General features: G+C 35.4%; 1 protein-coding gene and 1 long non-coding RNA gene across 2 annotated transcripts; both read right to left on the reverse strand.

Annotated features, from left to right (window-relative positions):
- Positions 1-355: 355 nt before the first annotated feature.
- Positions 356-2700, reverse strand: LOC125262836. Its single transcript, XR_007183625.1, has 3 exons — positions 2476-2700; positions 1696-2386; positions 356-1113 (listed from the first exon to the last, which is right to left on the reverse strand). It is a non-coding gene; the product is annotated as an uncharacterized LOC125262836 (long non-coding RNA).
- Positions 2701-7506: 4806 nt separating this feature from the next.
- Positions 7507-8916, reverse strand: si:dkeyp-122a9.2. Its single transcript, XM_048181700.1, has 2 exons — positions 8008-8916; positions 7507-7905 (listed from the first exon to the last, which is right to left on the reverse strand). Exons 1-2 carry the CDS (start codon positions 8476-8478, stop codon positions 7735-7737), a joined length of 642 nt encoding a protein of 213 aa, XP_048037657.1. The 5' UTR covers positions 8479-8916; the 3' UTR covers positions 7507-7734.
- Between the last annotated feature and the right edge of the window lie 10396 nt (positions 8917-19312).

The raw sequence follows: 19312 nt of genomic DNA on the forward strand, positions 1-19312 counted from the left end.
AGGTTAGGGAAAGCTTTGGTGGTATAGGTTTAAGTGTAGGGGTAAGGGTTAAGGGATGGGTCAACAGTGTAATTATAAATGTAATTACAGAAATTAATTACAGATGTAATTACATGCAGGTGTTTTTAAGATATAAGTACAATGTAAAAACATGTATGTACACAATAAGTGCATTGTATCAAATGATTAATTTATATGTAAGTACATAGTAGTTAAGGCCACTTAATATAAAGTGGGTCCAAATATAGAAACTAGAAGTCAGTATTTCCTTACTTTTTATTAAATGTACACTATGAACACACATTTATGAAAATTGTCTGCTTATAAAGAAAAATGACATGACTTGGGATTGGTTTCACTTTTGCCTTTATATTTTCATTGCAATCAAATGGCATGTTATACACATCAGATTAAAACTATACCATGACTAGAGATATGGGTAACACTTTAGTTTAGGGTCCAATTCTCACTAACTAGTTGCTTAGCATGCATATTATATTACTAGGATATTGGCTGTTTATTAGTACTTATAATGCACATATTAATGCCTTATTCTGCATGACCATATTCTGCATTCCTTAATCCTACCCAGTAACTAAACTTAACTATTAATAAGCAGTAATAAAGAGGTTATTGAGGCAAAAGCTGTAGTTAATGGTTAGTTTATAGTGAGAATTGGACCCAAAGTGTGACTGAGATATGACATTTAAATTTACAGTACCTTTGAGAGAATGCTATTACTGATAACAGAATAAAGCAAATGAAATATAAATGAGAGAAATTCCTGCACTTTGTAAAATAAGCAAAATAACCTCAAAAACTGGCAAAGAACATAAACAGAACATTGGAATTGATCTATTAAACATTTTCTTCTATTTCTACAACTTTACTTGAACGTCTCTGTGTTGAGTCGTCATCTTGAAATGTGCCCATCTCGTGTTTCTCATTTTGTTTCTTTGGAGGCTTTATCAACAGATCACTCTTTTCCTCTCCTCCAATTCCTGGAAATGCCCTTTTCCAGCAGGCTGGATTGCAACCTCTGTTGCAGTCGTTAGCACTCACAATGATAATTGCTATAATGCAGAAGGCAAAGGCCAGGCTATAACCTATAAACTTAATTTTAAAAAAAAAAGAGAGAGAAAACAATCAATAAATGGAGAACACAATTAAACAAATACCTTTATAAGGTTTTTACAGGTTATGAGTTCATAGTTAGAAAATGAAACCAAATCGATTTTCAAGACCAGAAATTTTCAAGAATGCGTTGGCATATACATGCAGACGGAACACTTGGAACGTACCGCTTGACCAGTTTACCGATTCCCGAACAAATTATTCTAATGAGCCGGTTGTTTAAATGAATAAAATTTATAAACATGACCAAAGCATCTGATGCCAGAGAGAATGACTTGCATTAGATATGCCGCAACCAGGGTAGCCTGATTTCTACTACGCCTATATTTATATTATATTTATTTCTGATATGGAACAGTTACAATAATTAGAGTAGTAACCAGTAACCAAAATCATTAAGATAAATCTGCAATCTAATAAAAATTAGGGTTTCTATCACTAATTGTATGTTGTATATTTGAGCTTGAGTATGTAATCAATAGCTACAAATATATAGGTTCTTGTGTGTATTCTGAGGTTATGTTGATTTTTGAGAGTAAGGTCAAATCCTGTGGCATTTACCTTTGACTTATCAACCATCTCTCGTGTTTGTTCATATAGTTCAGTCTCATTTCCTCCTTGGTTTGATTCAGTAGGTTTGCACCAATTCAAACAAATTGGATGCAGTTTCTTATCACAGGCATACTGTCCATTCCAGTCTGTTGCTGCACATGCAAGATAATCACCATCAATGAAAAATATACAGATCCACACAACCGGTGGAATCAGACAAGCCACCAAAACAGTCACAAAACTTTGCTTAGTTTCTTCAGACTCAGATTTTCCCCTTCCGTCTTGTTCTTGAGATTGTCCACCTTTGCCATGCTCTTGAGATGCTTTATTTTTGTCTTGTTCTTGCAGTTTCCCATTGCTGTCCTGTCCTTGAGAATGGCTATATTTACAAGGCCTTAAAAACATGAGCATTATGACAAATACAAAGAGAGCAGGTACAATTAAGACAAAACTCGAAATAAGTGCATTCCACTTAACTTTGCATGGGCATGAGAATTGGACATCCATCAATGCCTGCAAGCCCAACAACATAAAGCTCAATGGAACTGAAGTGATGGCATTTTTTTTGGAAAACAGTTTAACTGCTGCTTTAAAAAAGGTTTTTAGTTGCATCTTCAAAAGTGCCTCAAGTAAATTTGACTGTTCCTCTCTTAAAGTTTATGGGAATGGTTGTAGTTTTTCTGCAATATAGATCAGATACCTTAAATGAAAAGAACAAGAATCATTTATAACATTTGTTCAGTACAAATAATACAATAGAAGATTAAAAAAAAAAGTTTTTAAACTTACTCATACAGGCGATAGCAGTATTGTGTCCAGGTATGTGCTGAGGTATGTTTGCTTCTTTGTCAAATTTTACTTTCACTCTTCAGGTACTTGCCATTGGTCAGCTGATTCTGTCAATCTCAAATTCCAACACTGATTTGTGCATCTTGAATCTGGAGAAGCAGGCAGGTGTCTTGCGTTATATTACGCAAGAATAGGTTTCAGATTTCTATCTAAATACAATAGGATAAAGGTAACATAACTCTATGCTATGTTTTATAAATTTGTTGTATATATATTTTTTTTTACTTGTTTGCTCTTTTAAAAGAAAATGCATGCTATTTCTATTTAATGATTTAAAGGGGTCATGAACTGCATTATTTTATTATTTTATAATGTTTCCTGGGGACTGCACTTGTTATGTATCAATAAATGTCATAATTTAGAAATAAATAGCATTTTCCTACCCTGATTTTAGCCCTCTGATTTAAGCATTCTGTTTTAAAGGGGACCTATTATGCCTCTTTTGGGGGCATAGATGTAAAATAAGATGTAAAACAAGTCTCTGATGTCCCTAGAGTGTGTGTGTGAAGTTTAGCTCAAAATACCGTACATATCATTTTTTATACCATGTTAAAATTGTGTCCCTTTAAATGCAAACAAGCTGCTGCTCCCAGCCCCCTTTCAAGAAGAGGGCAGAGCTTCAAGAGCTCAAGCTCCGGCAACAACAAAACAACCTCAGGCACTCATGAAGCGGTCAGCCTTATCTGTTCAGTCATCTGACTGTACTGTGCATAATACAGTAAATGCATGTTTATGAATTATGCAGATGGTGAGCATGGCGGGATAAAAATAATGACATAGCTCTGGTCTCTTGGTGCCTTCACATGCTATCAGAAATTTCAGAATTCCCACTTCTGAAGTCATGGTTACGACCTCATCGCATTCAAGTGGGCGACTTTACAGGGCGTCCATGTGCTATTTTTTACTAGTTTTGATAATTCTGATAGCACATGAGGGCGGCATCAGTGAAAACAGGCAGAAACGATGGTAGCTTTAGCAACAATAGCCGTACAGAGTGCCAACACGCTCTTTTAGAAAGGCATATAATGTACATACTTACATTGTCTGGATCTGAAGTTTGCACATGAAGAGTCAGTATTGACCTTCTTTTAGAATTAATTTTTTAAAATCCAGCATCGAAAAGACCCTTGTTTATGAAGCAGTCTGGTGCAAAATGATTGGCGCAAACGTATAAGACTTTATCGATTTCTTCTGTACATTTTCTTCAAAAATGAAATTTAACCACAATGTACATACACAGTAGTGTTCAATCACCTTATAAAAGTGAATGTTGCATAATAGGTCCCCTTTAATGGGCATGTCAGCTGTGAGACAGTGTAAAAGCCCACTGCTGTGATTAGCTATACATTTAAAGGTGCCATCAAACGTTTTTTTACAAGATGTAATATAAGTCTAAGGTGTCCCCTGAATGTGTCTGTGAAGCTCAAAATACCCCATAGATTTTTTTAATAAATTTTTTAAGCCTATTTTCATAATTAGAAATGCGCCGATTCATGTGCAGCCCCTTTAAATGAGCTCTCCGCCCCCTGCTCTCGACTCTATCACGCATAAACAAAGTTCAACGCTAATAACCCCAAAATATACAAAGTGTTCGTCAGACTTTATCGTAAGTATGGTATTTAATTTCTTCTGTATATTTTCTTCTGTTGGAGAGATTTATAAAGAATGAAGTTATGTTTAAAATGAAAGTGTTTAAAAATGAAAATAGCGACGGCTCTCTTGTCTCCGTGAATCAGTAAGAAAATGGTAACTTTAACCACATTTACAGTACATTAGCAACATGCTAATGAAATATTTAGAAAGACAATTTACAAATATCACTAAAAATTCATGAATCATGGACATGTCAGTTATTATTGCTATCTGCCATTTTTCGCTATTGTCCTTGCTTGCTTACCTAGTCTGATGATCAGTTGCACAGATCCAGATAATACTGGCTGCCCTTGTCTAATGCCTCGATCATGGGCTGGCATTGCAAAATGGGGTCATACATATTAATGATCCCTACTGTTACGTGTCGGTGTTATGTTGAGATTGCTGTTCTTGAGACAAATGAGATTTATATAAGAAGGAGAAACAATGTTTAACTCACTGTATGCATTTCCATGTACTGCTGTGATTGCCGAGGTAAATTCAATTTTATTATGGCATTTAAAAAAAAATAAAAATAAAATGAAAAAAACCTTCCAGATTGGCGTTACTTACACCTAGCTATGCATCAAGCATCAAGGACAAAATCAAGGATTGACCACAGAACATGGCCATTATTTTTTTCAAATGAATAACGAGATGACATGCTACAAGAACACTCTTATATAGAGATAGATTGAAAAGTTTTAATTAGGGATGCTCATAATTGACTAGTTATCCAAGAATTTTGACTGGTTCAACGGTTTAAAAAGTAAACAAGCTATAAACAGACACTGTAAAAAAAATCCCAGTAAAATTTACCGTAAAAAAACAGCAGCTGTGGTTGCCAGAACTTTACCGTAAAAAATACAGTAGCAACGTAAAGAAAAAATCTGTTAAATTTACGGTAAAATAACGTATTTCATTAACTGATATAATGTTAATTTACCAACCTAATGAAGTACTAATATCTGTTTTGTACCTTAATAAAACACTGACAGTCACCAAACACAGTGGTGATAAGATTCAAATAATGAATCAAAGCTCATCACAAGCAGCTTTTCCACAAGCTGAGGAGGACAACACTAATATATAGAAGGTGCACACAGTGTCATTCACACACGCACTAAACACCATCATGGTAACATGCATGAAATTTTAAAAATGCAATAAACATTAATTTGACAACATTAGATGTAACATAAAACCCTAATGTACATAACTGATTAGAAAAAAAATGAGAAAAACTAAGAAGAAACAGAGTTATTTCAATGAAAATATATCAAATGTGAAGTGTCACGCAGGGCATTCTGGGAATGTCAATTTACGGTTTTTCACTGTAAATTTTACAATGAATTGTTATTTTTCACTTCCAAAAACTGTGAATTTAACGGTATTTTACCGTAAAATTACATTAAATGTACCGTTAGAGCTATTACAGTTATTCACCGTATATAGTACAGAAACTTTCTATAAACCAATTGACAGTTTTTCACCGTAGCATTTTTACAGTCTTTTACTGTTAAAATCACGGTCATTTTTTACAGTGTATAGGTAATCAAACAAATCCTGTAAACGTTAGCCTATTCAGAACAGAACCCATAATGTCGCCTACGTCTGCAATTAGGCACAAATCCAAATGTTTCCATGTATTTGAATGCTAAGCTATTATTTATTATGTAAATGATAGGCTTTGTATTTCGCTCGCGTTCCAACGTTACATCTTTCACACATGCTTTGCAAGTGAGTCGGTGGTATAGCACTGATCGCCACAGATTGTACTACACTATATATACATTGAGCATGAGCAGTTTAATGCAGGGCTCTAATGTTTATCACTGAAGCCAAAGTATACTTCACCTTTTACGCATACGCGAGGTGAGGGTCAGCGTGAAGTGCGCATAACAAATTTCATCATCAGAAGAGTATGGGCACACTGTACGCACAGGTCGCACATGGACATTTAATTTTTTTTTGCAGTAATTACTTAATTTATTCATAAGTTGGCAACCGTGCCCTGGGGGCGCCGATTCACAAGGTAGTCGAAGAAAACCTGCATAAACAGAACAGACCGGAACGCATGCAAGCTACAGCGACAATGGAGGCTTATATAGACAACAGATTGTGTGAAGAGGTTAGAAAGTACCTTCATGTGTACAACTCTAGCATGAAAGAATACAAATATATTTACATGGGTTGTGACTCATGGCAAGAGATTGCTCAAACCTGTACATGCATCGAACGCCTGTGTACAGGTACAAGTATACTTTGCAATGCTGTGCGTTTGACTGTGTAAAAATAGATACCCTGGGTTTCAGTTGCTCGATCCAGTGTTAGCATCACTGTTATTTACCTACTACTACTTGTTGTACTCGAATCAGTGGGTGGGCCACTGAACTTTAGGGTTAGTGATGTCACTAACCCGAGAAGAAGCTCGTGTAGTCCCTACCAGCTGTTTGTTGTAGTCCTTAAAGCTGCAGTCCGTGATTTTTGGCCCTCTATAGCGGTTAATAAACAGAACTGCAGGCGTCTTGTGGAAGAGCATTGTAGCCGGAGCTACTTTTCTCCGTGTATGTCTATGGCGAGTCACGCAGTTACTGTGATACTCTGTGGCGGGTCCTACTAGTCCGGTCTGAAATAGTCCGAATATAAACACTTATTATAAGTGTACCATAATGATTCAGGGTAAGACAAAAACACGGTTTGGAAAATGGATTCATGTTGTACATTCTCATTATATAATTTTGTAAATTTTGAACACAAAAAAAATTACGGACAGCAGCTTTAAAAATCGATTTCTGTAATAGAAAATATTTCCCTTTGCATTATCTTTGAGTTTTGTAACTTTGGAGATGTTGTTTATGCTCAAACAGCAACATTATGCACTAACTAAAGTAAAATAAAAAGTGAAAATCAAGGACCCCTTTAAATTAAAATACCTTCAATGAAAAGAATGCATAATGTCAATGAATATCATAATGCTCATGTTTTTTGTTTTTTTGTTTTTTTGCAGTTATAGTATTTCATAGTTTTTCACAGATTTTGAATAGCAAAGCATTAATATATATATATGTGTGTGTGTGTGTGTGTGTGTGTGTGTGTGTGTGTGTGTGTGTGTGTGTGTGTGTGTGTGTGTGTGTGTGTGTGTGTGTGTGTGTGTGCGTGTACAAACAAGTAACAAGTAAATATTGTGGTTTCACCTTTATTTACTTCTTACTTCAGGCATGTTGTAAAAATAGCTCTTTAGTTTCAGTTTCTTTTATACCTATTAAAAAAACACTGTCAAACTGCATTTTAAAACATTCAGCAAGTTAATGAATGTATATATTGAATTCACATCCACACTATTATATATTTTATTTAATGCAGACAGGAGGTCCATTTTAATTGAACATGTATAGTTATATAAAGTACAGCAAAGGAAAAATAAACCACAGAAATGCATTTGCAACACAGTAAATCCAATGTTGTCAAAAGATGTTTTTGATGTTACCCTAGAAATGACTCATCACCAAAGTTGTTCCCTGTAACAATATAAATGCGCATGCAATGTAGATCACCCTGATGAGTTCAGACAGACCGCTGCAGTTCAACCTCTGAGCCGTAGATGGATGACTCTGATAGGTGTGATGGTTTATCTTGCTTTTCCTTGTGCTCCAGACATCTTGTTCTACAATCCCAACAGCTTACAGCAGCAGTGACAACAACACTGAGGAATGTGAGCAGAACTAAAGCGGAAAACTAATAAAACACAAAAATGTATATATTCTTTTTAAATATGTAAATAAGTATTAAGTATATATATGTTTTTATTTATTATTTATATAAAACCAGTATACTTACCCTTGAGTAGAAAGTGATTTTTTCGGTCAGTTCTCGCAGGTCTGTTGCGTTCACTCTGGTGTCTTTCACTCCGGTGGGTTTGCACCATTTAATCTGGAGCTCTTCATCCAAGACGTAATCTCCTTCCCAGTGTGACAAGCCACAAGCGACATATTCACCCTCAAACAACAACAGAAACATCCACAATGAAGGTGGAATCAGACAAAGTAAAAAGAGCCCAGCACAATGAGAAGAAGAACTTCTGCAAGGCCTTTGAATGAACATCATCATAGTCAGAGCCAGAAGAGCAGGTCCGAAAAAGATGAAGCTGATCAGTATTGCATTAAAACCAGGAGAACATGGGCATGAAAATTCTCGATCCATCAACTTCTGAAGTCCAATTAACGCAAAGCTAAAATGCATTGCGTTGAAAGAACCTGTTTTTCTTTCTAGTTTTTCTGGATTGTTCGAAAACAACTCGAGAAACACCATTTTTCATGAAACTGTCCACTTTAAAGATCACTGGCTTACTTTAGACCCACTGAAGAGCCGAGACCTTTTAAACAGAAAAGATCATTAATATCTGTTCACCGAACAATGTGTAACAGCAGAACTCATATCCTACACCAATTTAGGTTCTTTATTATTAACTATTTACAAAGTCGTTGATCATAAACCATGAGACAAGGAACAATGAAAAAGGACAATAGAAACTAATCATGTGAATGGGAGCCAACTCCTTTCTTTCAGTAATGCAGACATGCTCCATTGAAATAAACTCTATGAAATTCATCAGAACTAAATGAAATCTTGTTTGTCCAACAAAATTAAAACAAACAGCATAACCCATATCATGGCACATGACAATGTCATACAGCAGATATTTACACTAAATTTCTGATAAACGCATATTATAAAATTAGAAGACATTAGATGAAGTGATACTGGCTTCTCAAATAACAAATGCAAAGGTTACATAAACACATAATTATATAAAACTGAAATGTACTATGACAAAAACATAGTCATATTAAAATGCAATACAAGCTGTATTTTGACAATCCTAGCACAGTCTATATTTTTTAAATAAAATTGTGGTACATAAACCACTAATAAAGTGATAACCACTAATAAGTGAATAATGGCAGTACTTATATGTTTTGTTGATGGACCTTACTGAAAGCACTCGAGCAACTGGTCGTTTCCCCAGGTGAACGAGACCGTTTCCATTTGCCTCAATGTGAAATTGTCTCTGGTTTACTTGTAAACTAACTTTTACTGAAATGCTGTTCGAAAACACTGTGTAAATGTTACATAGGTGACATGAAGCGTTAAAACGCTTCCCCAGCTCTCCTACTTTCTCACAAAGCTTCCTGTTACACATTCAACATCAGTTTAAAGATTTCGTCATTGACATGTTTGTGTAATCTACTAAATCGCATTATTACTGTTAAACACTAAATGAACTGCAAAGCAAACAAAAGAATAACTTGAACAGGCTGTGGATCAGGGGAAACGTTTCATGGTTCACTGGTTCAGCATAAAATAAAATAAAAGTATACACAAAAGACAATCAGCACCCCCCAGTGGTGACCAGGGTAAGTTTAACAATACTAATAATTAGGGCCCGAGCAATGATGGTGTGAGGACCCTCTTGTAATTGCTCGGTCAATTATTCTTCTTCTCCGAAATTAATTGCATTTTTGAGGGCCTGAACATGCTCAAAATTCATGAAACTTTGCACACGCGTCAGTAGTGGTGAAAATTTATGTCTGATATGGGTTTCAGAATTAGGTGTGGCAAAAGGGCTCGATAGCGCCACCTACAAAATTTCAATTAAGTGCCCTTCGCGCTACATTTCATTGAAATTCGGTAGACACTTGTAACAGCCCAATACCCTGGGTAGCCTATGAAAAAGTCCCTGGGTGCAAAATCTGAAACCCCAACAGGAAGTGAAATATTTTGAATTTTCTCTGCAAAATATTTGCAGTTTTTGCCATTTCCAAACATTCTACTTTAACAAACTCCTCCTAAAGCTTTAATCAGATCGACATCATATTTGGTCAGTCTAATCTAAAGGCATTTGCAATGTTAAATTGCCAAGATCTAGAGTTTTCACTGAAGGGCGTGTTCGTGGCGGCCTGACAAAATTCGATGTTTCGCCATGAAACAGGAAGTTGTTGTAACTCGGGCATACAATGTGTGATCTACCTCAAACTTCACATGTTTTATCAGAGTACTGACCTGAAGACATCTACATGCAAATTTTAAGTTACAGTCATAGCGCCACCTGCGGGCAACATTAAATATCATGTTTTACACTGTGATTAAATCCTCATAGACATTTAACCAGAACCACCTCATATTTGGTCAGTCTAATCTTAAGGCCTTAGTGATGTTAAATTACAAAGATCTTGAGTTTTTGTTGAACCGTGTGTCCGTGGCGGCCTGACAAAGTCTGATGTTTCACCATAAAAGAGGAAGTTGTTGTAACTCAAGCATACAATGTCCAATCTGCCCCAAATGTGTGATAAGAGTCCTGGCCTAAAGACATCTATATGCAAATATTCAGTTCATGATTTGCACTAAAATTCACTCCCAGAAACACATTTCAATGTGCCACAAAGTACCAAACATACTACAGACACGTTAAATCATGCAACACTTGGCTAAGTACTAATGTATTCAATTAACGCCACGAAACAGGAAGTTGTTGTAACTCAGACATACAATGTCCGATCTGCCCCAAACTTCACATGTTTGATAAGAGTCCTGGCCTGAACACATCTACACGACAATATTCAGTTATAGTAATAGCACCACCCACTGGCAACAGTAAGTGACGTGTTTAACGATGTGATGCACTACTGGAAACATACTAAAATGTGCAGTTGAGTACTACACATGCTACAAACATTCTAAAACATGCTAGCAACACTTAGCTGAGTGCTAAAGCATGCTATTATCATCATGAAACAGGAAGTTGTTGTAACTCGAGCATACAATGTCCAATCTGCCTCAAACTTCACGTTTGAGAAGTGCCCTTGTCTGAAGACATCTACATGCCAAAATTTAGTTATTGTCATAGCGCCACCAGCTGCTAGCAGGAAGTGTGGCAAATACAAATGACTGATGTAGTCCTCCTATAATTATATACTTAACTGCATATTGCCCACCATACTCTGTTTTCCTTTCATCACTTTAATATTAGGTTACTTTTTATAAGTAGCCTACTGTATTTATGTTAAAAAAAAGTGTTTTAAGTCAATATTTTGTATTCAAAGCAGAAATATAATATTTCTTGCTTTCCAGCAGATATATTCACAAACAGCAAAACTTACTGAAAAGCAACAAGATCATCAGCAGAAATCAGTCTACTTTCTTTATTTGTGAATTTGTGTCTTACACATATTCATACATTCCATATATATTTCTATATTGTGTGGTTGACAGGAGACAGTAATTGTAGTAACACTCGGTTTTTGTCACAATGTCAATGAGGTTTTCAGTCAAAAGTCCAACACAGGACAGTGGTTTTCAAGGTTTTTTTTTCAAGTTTTTTTTCACAGTCATTTATGCCGGGGCAGGGCTAGTTTTTGCCTGGCATGTTTTACATTTATATTTAAAAAAAAATTAAAAATAAAATTAAAAAAAATACATTGGTTAGGTAAAATGCTGGTTTGTGATTTTTTTTCTCTCTTTCTTGAAATTGTGTTAAAATAACCAATAAGCATGTAATAGATTTTTCATGCTGTGATATACAACAATATATAAAGTATAATAAAGAACTATATGTACTATTTTTCTCTTTATTAACTATAATAAAGAGAAGGGACATACATTTGATTAAAAAATACATTTTACATGTTCACTACTCACTAGTAATTTGTCTTAGTGCATGCAGTATGTGAGAGTAGACAGGGTTTTAAGCCAGTTATTTATATCTTTTGCTGTAGTGTGTCAGTAGGAAATATCAGTTCACATTTCAAAATATTCATTTTGCCCTTAATATCAATAACGCTTGAAGAAACCGACTTGCAAAGCTATGATGCCCAAGACTCCTTGTGTATTCAAAAATCTCACTGGATTATTACAATTAATGGCAAAATGAAAGTTTGCAAATGTAAACTGATATTTCCTACTGACACACTACAGCAAAAGATATAAATAACTGTCTTGAAACCATTTTTGGGGGCGTGAAAATACTGAGGTGCCTAAGACTTTTGCACAGTACTGTATTTTGTAAAAATACAAAAGTATCAAATCAAGGCTTAAAAACATTGCTATGTAGTTTTGAGTGTTTAAAGGGTTAATTCACCCAAAAATTTAATTTTTGTCATTAATTACTCATCCTCATGTAATTCCAAACCCATAAGACCTTCGTTCATCTTCGGAACACAAATTAAGATATTTTTGATGAAATTTGAGTGTTTCTTAACCATACATAGACAGCAACGTCATTGCACATTTGAGGTCCAGAAAGGTACTAAAACATCATTAAAATAGTCCATGTGACTAGAATGGTTCAACCTTAATGTTATGAAGAGACGAGAATACTTTTTGTGCGCAAAAACTATTTAACAATTTGAACTGTTGTCATACACAGTTGACGTAGTGAACGCAGTTCAGCACTTCCGTGTTCTGCGCCAGAACGCTGGCTCAGTATTGGCCAAAGCTGTAACATGTGAGCAGCACGACGCATGCGTGAGATGCTGATGCAGGAGCCGACCAATAATGATTCGCCATTTGGATGTAGAAGACAGACGTCTGCACCATGTTCACTGCATCAATTGTGTATGATAACAGTTTAGTTTGTTAAATAAAGTCGTTATTTTTGTTTTGTTTTTGTGCACAAAAAGTATTCTCTTCACTTCGTAATATTAAGGTTGAACCACTGTAGTCACGTTGACTATTTTAACCATGTTTTTACTTTCTGGGCCTCAAAATGTGCAATGACGTTGCTGCCTGTGGTTCAGAAACCCTCCGATTTCATCAAAATATCTTAATTTGTGTGATGAATGAAGGTCGGGTGTGGAATGACTTGAGGGTGAGTAATAAATGACAGAATTTTCATTTTTGGGTGAACTAACCCTTTAAAATGGGGAAAGGGGCACTAATAGGGATCTTACCTAAAGGATGGCAAAACTGTCAGAAACAAACCTTGATGCAGTGCATTGAAAGAAAGAAAGAAAGAAAGAAAGAAAGAAAGAAAGAAAGAAAGAAAGAAAGAAAGAAAGAAAGAAAGAAAGAAAGAAAGAAAGAAAGGTCTCTGCAAAGGTCTCAAGACAAAAACATGTTCCATAAATACGTAAGTCCAGCGCATGTTTACATTGAACCATGAGAGACGCACAGCAGTGGGATGGAAAAAGCCCTGCAAGTTGTTGAGACATCTATTATTTTTAAACATGCTTCTTAAACAGAAAGCTGTGTCTTGGTAAGGCTGGCTGTAGGATTTGAAGGATCCTTGTATTTAAAAAATGTATTTAGATACCACTTATAGTACATTTGAACGCGTACTACAAGTGGTAACTAAATATATTTTTAAATACAGAGATAGTATATGAAAAGCACATTTTAGTTCATATTTCATGTTGTCTCAAAATAGCACAGTTGAGCACACTTAGATGTTCTTAAGATTATCTTAAGAAGTCTAAAGAAGAATATTTGGTATATTAAGTACTAAATTAGTGCGCGAAAAAATAGCACTTTAAAGAGTTAGTTCACCCAAAAATTAAAATTCTGTCATTTATCACTTACTCTCATGTCGTTCCACACCCGTAAAACCTTCGTTAATCTTCGGAACACAAATTAAGATATTTTAGTTGAAATCCGATGGCTCCGTGAGGCCTCCATACGGAGCAATGACATTTCCTCTCTCAAGATCCATAAAGGTACTAAAAACATATTTAAATCGGTTCATGTGAGTGCAGTGGTTCAATATTAATATTATAAAGCGACGAGAATATTTTTGGAGCACCAAAAAAACAAAATAACGACTTATTTAGTGATGGCCGATTTCAAAACACTGCTTCATGAAGCATCAGAGCACAAATGAATCAGTGTATCGAATCTGCTGTTCGGAGCGCCAAAGTCATGTGATTTCAGCCGTTGGCAGTTTGACACGCGATCTGAATCATGATACTCCGAATCTTCCTGAAGCATTGTTTTGAAATCGGCCATCACTAAATAAGTCGTTATTTTGTTTTTTTTGGTGCACCAAAAATATTCTCGTCGCTTTATAATATTAATATTGAACCACTGTACTCACATGAACTGATTTAAATATGTTTTTAGTACCTTTATGGATCTTAAGAGAGGAAATGTCATTGCTGGCTATGGAGGCCTCACGGAGCCATCGGATTTCAACTAAAATATCTTAATTTGTGTTCCGAAGATTAACGAAGGTTTTACGGGTGTGGAACGGCATGAGGGTGAGTAATAAATGACAGAATTTTCATTTTTGGGTGAACTAACCCTTTAAGTACATTATAATATGCATCAAATGCATCCTTCAGGTCTTCAATCACACACAATCCTTTGCACACATTCCAATTCACAAAAAAGAACTGAAGGAAAATGAGTCTGCACTGAGCTTGTCTGCATTCATTATAAAATGTATGACAAAAATAATGTTTTTTTTGTTTTTGTTTTTGTTTTGTTTTTCCCGGGGAGAATGGCAGACGTTATCTTTTTGGTGTAAATTAATCAACACTTTACTGCCAATAATGTAAGCCACTGTGAGACTGCAGATGGTTGTCATTCACTGTACTGCATTAATAGAAAGCCAGTTAATATAAAGATTTTTAATACAAAGTATTTTTCCAAAATTAAAATTAAATCGTAGTTTCCGACCATGACCATAGGGTCTGGAATGTGTGTATAGCCATTACTCATTCTAGCGTTTAGTGCTGAGGAGGAATCTAGGCTAGAAGCCTCAGAAGGACTGGTCTAGGAAGGATGCAGCCTTCTGTTTGAGAAGCACCCTAAAAGTGCGGCGCTCATTGCAACAGTCAAAGACGTCCATCCAGCGCATGTTTACATAGAAAAAACAATGGAACTGCAGTGCAGTGGAAGGCAAAAAGATGTTCTGTGCGAATGGCCCCTTCTTGTGTTTAACTGTACACACCTCGAAAATTCAGCTGTTTATTCCTTTTTTGAGAAAGCAATAAGTGGGTGTGTAGTGATGGAGGAGGTGGGGCTGAGCTCTACATCATCCCGTCTATTTCCTCCACTGTATCTCTCTTTTCGTCCGAAGAACAACAAAAGTCGGCTTGGGCAGCGGTCACATTTTCCACTGATGCAGCAGTCATAAAAACCCACAACGGTGAGCGACAAGGCACTGAAGACAGAGAGCAAGACGTAACTTGAAAACTGAAAGAAGAAAAAACAACAAAAAAAGATATTTGTGTCATTTTCTAATTTAATGGAAACTTGTTTAATATTTCTATTATGATATTACAGTAGAGTATATGATATTTACCCATGACTGATGAATATATTTGCGAGTCAAATCTCGCAGTTCCGTCTCATTTCGCATCCCTTCAGTAGGTTTACACCATAACATATTTAGCTCCTTATCACGCACATAAACTCCCTTCCAGTCTGTCATGGCACAGGCAACATAATCGCCATCAAGTAACAAGATGAAGATCCACATTACAGGTGGAACCAGACAAGATATGAGAGCTTTAGGACAGTTCTTCATCTTTCACTCCTTCAGGGCAATGAAACCATCCATATCTAAGAGGCCTTAGGAGGTGGAACATCAAGACAAAAGCAAAAAAACCAGGTCCAATGAAGACGGACACTGTTAGCGCTGTATTCTGATCATTTCTACACGGGCATTCGAATTTATTATCCATTACTATGTTGAATATGATTAACAAAAGACTCAATGTAACAGAGCCTGTTTCAGCAAATATTTTCACGAATTCACTTCGTTTCTCTTGAAACGTCATCTTCTGAGTGAAGTTTGATGATGCTTTTGGCTGTCTGTGGTCCGGTTCAGAAGCTCTTTGTATTCTGGACAGATTCCCTTTAATAAGGAAGATGAGAATTATTATTCATATCAACAGAAAGAATGAAGGATATGGTTTTGAACACATCAGCGGTGCAAAGAACATTTATTATTATTTATTTGCATCGATGGTTCCATGAAGAACCTTTAACATACATAGAACATTTCCATTGCACTAAATGTTCTTAAATTAATAAGGTGAATCTAAATGTATAGTTGTATATCTGTGTTTTTAAAGCATCTGTATAGATAGTGGATGCATACATCATTGATGGACTTTAATAATGCTGTTTTCTGTTTTCTTTTCTTGTCTCTTAGTTTTTCCACTCTCTCTACCACTGCTGCTTTCAGGGTTGCCACGTCTGCATAACAAATCTAGCTAAAAAGTAACCCAATCACCATATCAAAACTAAAAATAAGCCATTCCCATACATAAAATACATATTTGCAGTCACTGTTATGCAAAATGAAAACCACTATATTATAGTGATCACAAAACTTAACATCTACCACAGTTTTATTATTGGTAGAATATAAAATATTTCAATACAAGCATTGGTAATACTTTACTTGAAGGGGTGTGCATAAGACTGACATGACACCTTCATAATCATGACATGACACATGTCATGAATATGAAGGAGGTTTTATGAATGTTTATGACAACTGTCATTAAGTGTCATTCGCTCAATTATGTCATTTTTAATGCAAAGATGACATTGTTTGAGATGTCCGAGTTATGACAACTTGACATAAACCAACACATCATAACCTGTCAGTGTCTTTGTCATGACAACTTGACATCATTTAGCTTTATGGGTTAACATTACATTAAACTGTCATGTGGTTGGTTTTGACATTGGCTGTCATGAGGCCATTATAATAGTGTCATAAATATGTATCTTGAGCTAAAATGTCATTAAGTGACAATACTCTGACAAATAATTTTATAACAGCGTCATGACTATTTTTCATTTCATGTTTTTTTTTTTAGTTTTTTAGTTTTTTTTAAGTTTCCTCCAACAGAAGGTCAGATAATAGACAATTTCAAATTTCGTAAAAAAGATGACACTGTTATAAAATAATGGTAACACTTTATTTTAGGGTCTTTTAACTAGTTGCTTATTACTATTAGCATTCATATGGCTAAAATATTGGCTATTTATTAGTACTTATAAAGCACATATTAATGCCTTATTCTGCATGACCTTATTCTAGTTTCTTAATCCTACCCAATACCTAAACCTAACAATTAACTAAGCAGTAAATTAAGAGTTTATTGAGGGAAAAGTCATAGTTAATCGTTTATATATGTGTTCCCTATACTGAAATGTTACCAAAATAATGTAATGTAATGTTAACCCATAATGTAATGTAATGTTAACCCATAAAGCTAATTAGTTTTTTTTAAGTTTGATAATTAATCTGCTATGTCATGTTTATGACAGGTTATGAAAACCTCCTTCATATTCATGACACGTGTCATGTCAAGATTATGAAGGTGTCATGTCAGTCTTATGCACACCCCTTCAAGTAAAGTGTTACCCAAGCATTTTAATCAAATATAATTTATGCAATATGTCAAACCTTTAACCCAAGAGGGGAAAAATCAACCCGCTGCAACAGTTAAAAGTATCCCAATAAAACTGCGCACTTGGCAATCCTGCTCACTTTCACCCTGGCAACATCACATCACCCAACCTTCCTTTCATAACTTTTTAAAATTATTCATATTGTTATTATTGATAGTATTTGATAGTATGTATTACTTGTAATGTAATTGTCCAAATGTTTAAACAAAATGTAAACTTTCACAACCCTCATGCTAACTTGTTAGTGGTCTACGTCAGAGAGCCTAAGAAATACATATAAAAGCATTTCCAAGTCAAGTCAATATCTTTGGCACATGAATAAAGACAAAACAACTTGATGAATTCATGAAATCATAAAATCAAAAAGAACAACCTACCTGTAACTAGTTAGAATTCACTTTGATGTGTGCAACTTTCAGAGTCTGCTCCACAGAGCTCTTATACATTGACCACATTCTTTTATTCCCTTTAGGAGAAACCAGACATTCCTTTCAAACTGATCCTCCTTACTTCATGCAGCATATGGCAGCAGACAGAAGTTTCTGGTTACACAAGCCCGCATGCACACAAGTGTTTAGTAGCATTGGCACAAGCCTGATGTTGGATTGATTCTCTTCCACGTTTTAATGGGCATGAAAACTTTCCATCTGTCAATGTCTGATATATATTTACAGGAAATCTCAGTGTTATAATACAATCTCAATTATAATTCCTTTAGTAATGCTTTACAATAAGGACCCATTTGTTAATGTCAGTTAATGAATTAAATAATATTTACAAACAATGAACAATACATTTGTTAGAGTTAAAGTGCCCCTATTATGCTATTTGAAAAAGATGTGTTTTTGGCGTGCTGTCCGGGGGGAGGGCTGACAAACTCTGACAAACTCTCAAATGAGCAGAGGTAAGTCTGCTGTATTATACCTCTTGTCATTGGTTGAGTTGATTAGCTGAATGCTCTCCACCTGTGCTAATTAGGTTAATTATCTGAACCTGTTCCTCCCGAATTTTGTTAATAAAAACATCATTTTTCAATGATTCTCAGAAGACTCGTTGGATGAATCAGCAGAGATTGTATATAATAGGGAGATAAGAGGGTCAGTATCTCTTACCATTGGAGAAAGCGTAATGGCTAACTTATTCACGTGCTGCACCTCTCAGCCTATCGTGTAATGGCAGTGACGTCAGTCGCAACTTTCCCTAGTCTGCCTTCTCTTGAAACAATACATTTTTATCAAGCTAAAATCTACATATAGTTCCAAAGGAATGTATTGTTTAGTGTAAAACATGCTGAAGATGAGAGAACAGGCTGTCGATTAATTAACCCTTAAATGCATACCTCGGGTCTTTAGTGACCCGGGACGTCATTCACTACCCTCCTCCTTGTTCATTTTTTAAAGTTAGACATCAACCTTCTTGGTATTCCTCAATCAATTCATTATAAAGAATATAACAAGAAAAAAATCATAAAATTATAAAAGAATGCCTATTTTTGTATTCATTTTTTGTAAAAATTGTATAGGGTCGCAAACGACACGAGGTGTGTATGAGTGTACGTATATTTTTTCTGCACAACAATAATTGAATCTTAGATGATGGAATAAGTGCAATTCACCTTTATTCCACAAGGTGGCAATGTCTGATAAACAATGCTGAAGTGATGACTCATTTAGACAGAAAACTAAATAATAAGAAAAACATGAATTGGCTCAGCGAT

Source organism: Megalobrama amblycephala, linkage group LG2 (assembly GCF_018812025.1).
Source record: "Megalobrama amblycephala isolate DHTTF-2021 linkage group LG2, ASM1881202v1, whole genome shotgun sequence".
NCBI classification, from domain to species: domain Eukaryota; kingdom Metazoa; phylum Chordata; class Actinopteri; order Cypriniformes; family Xenocyprididae; genus Megalobrama; species Megalobrama amblycephala.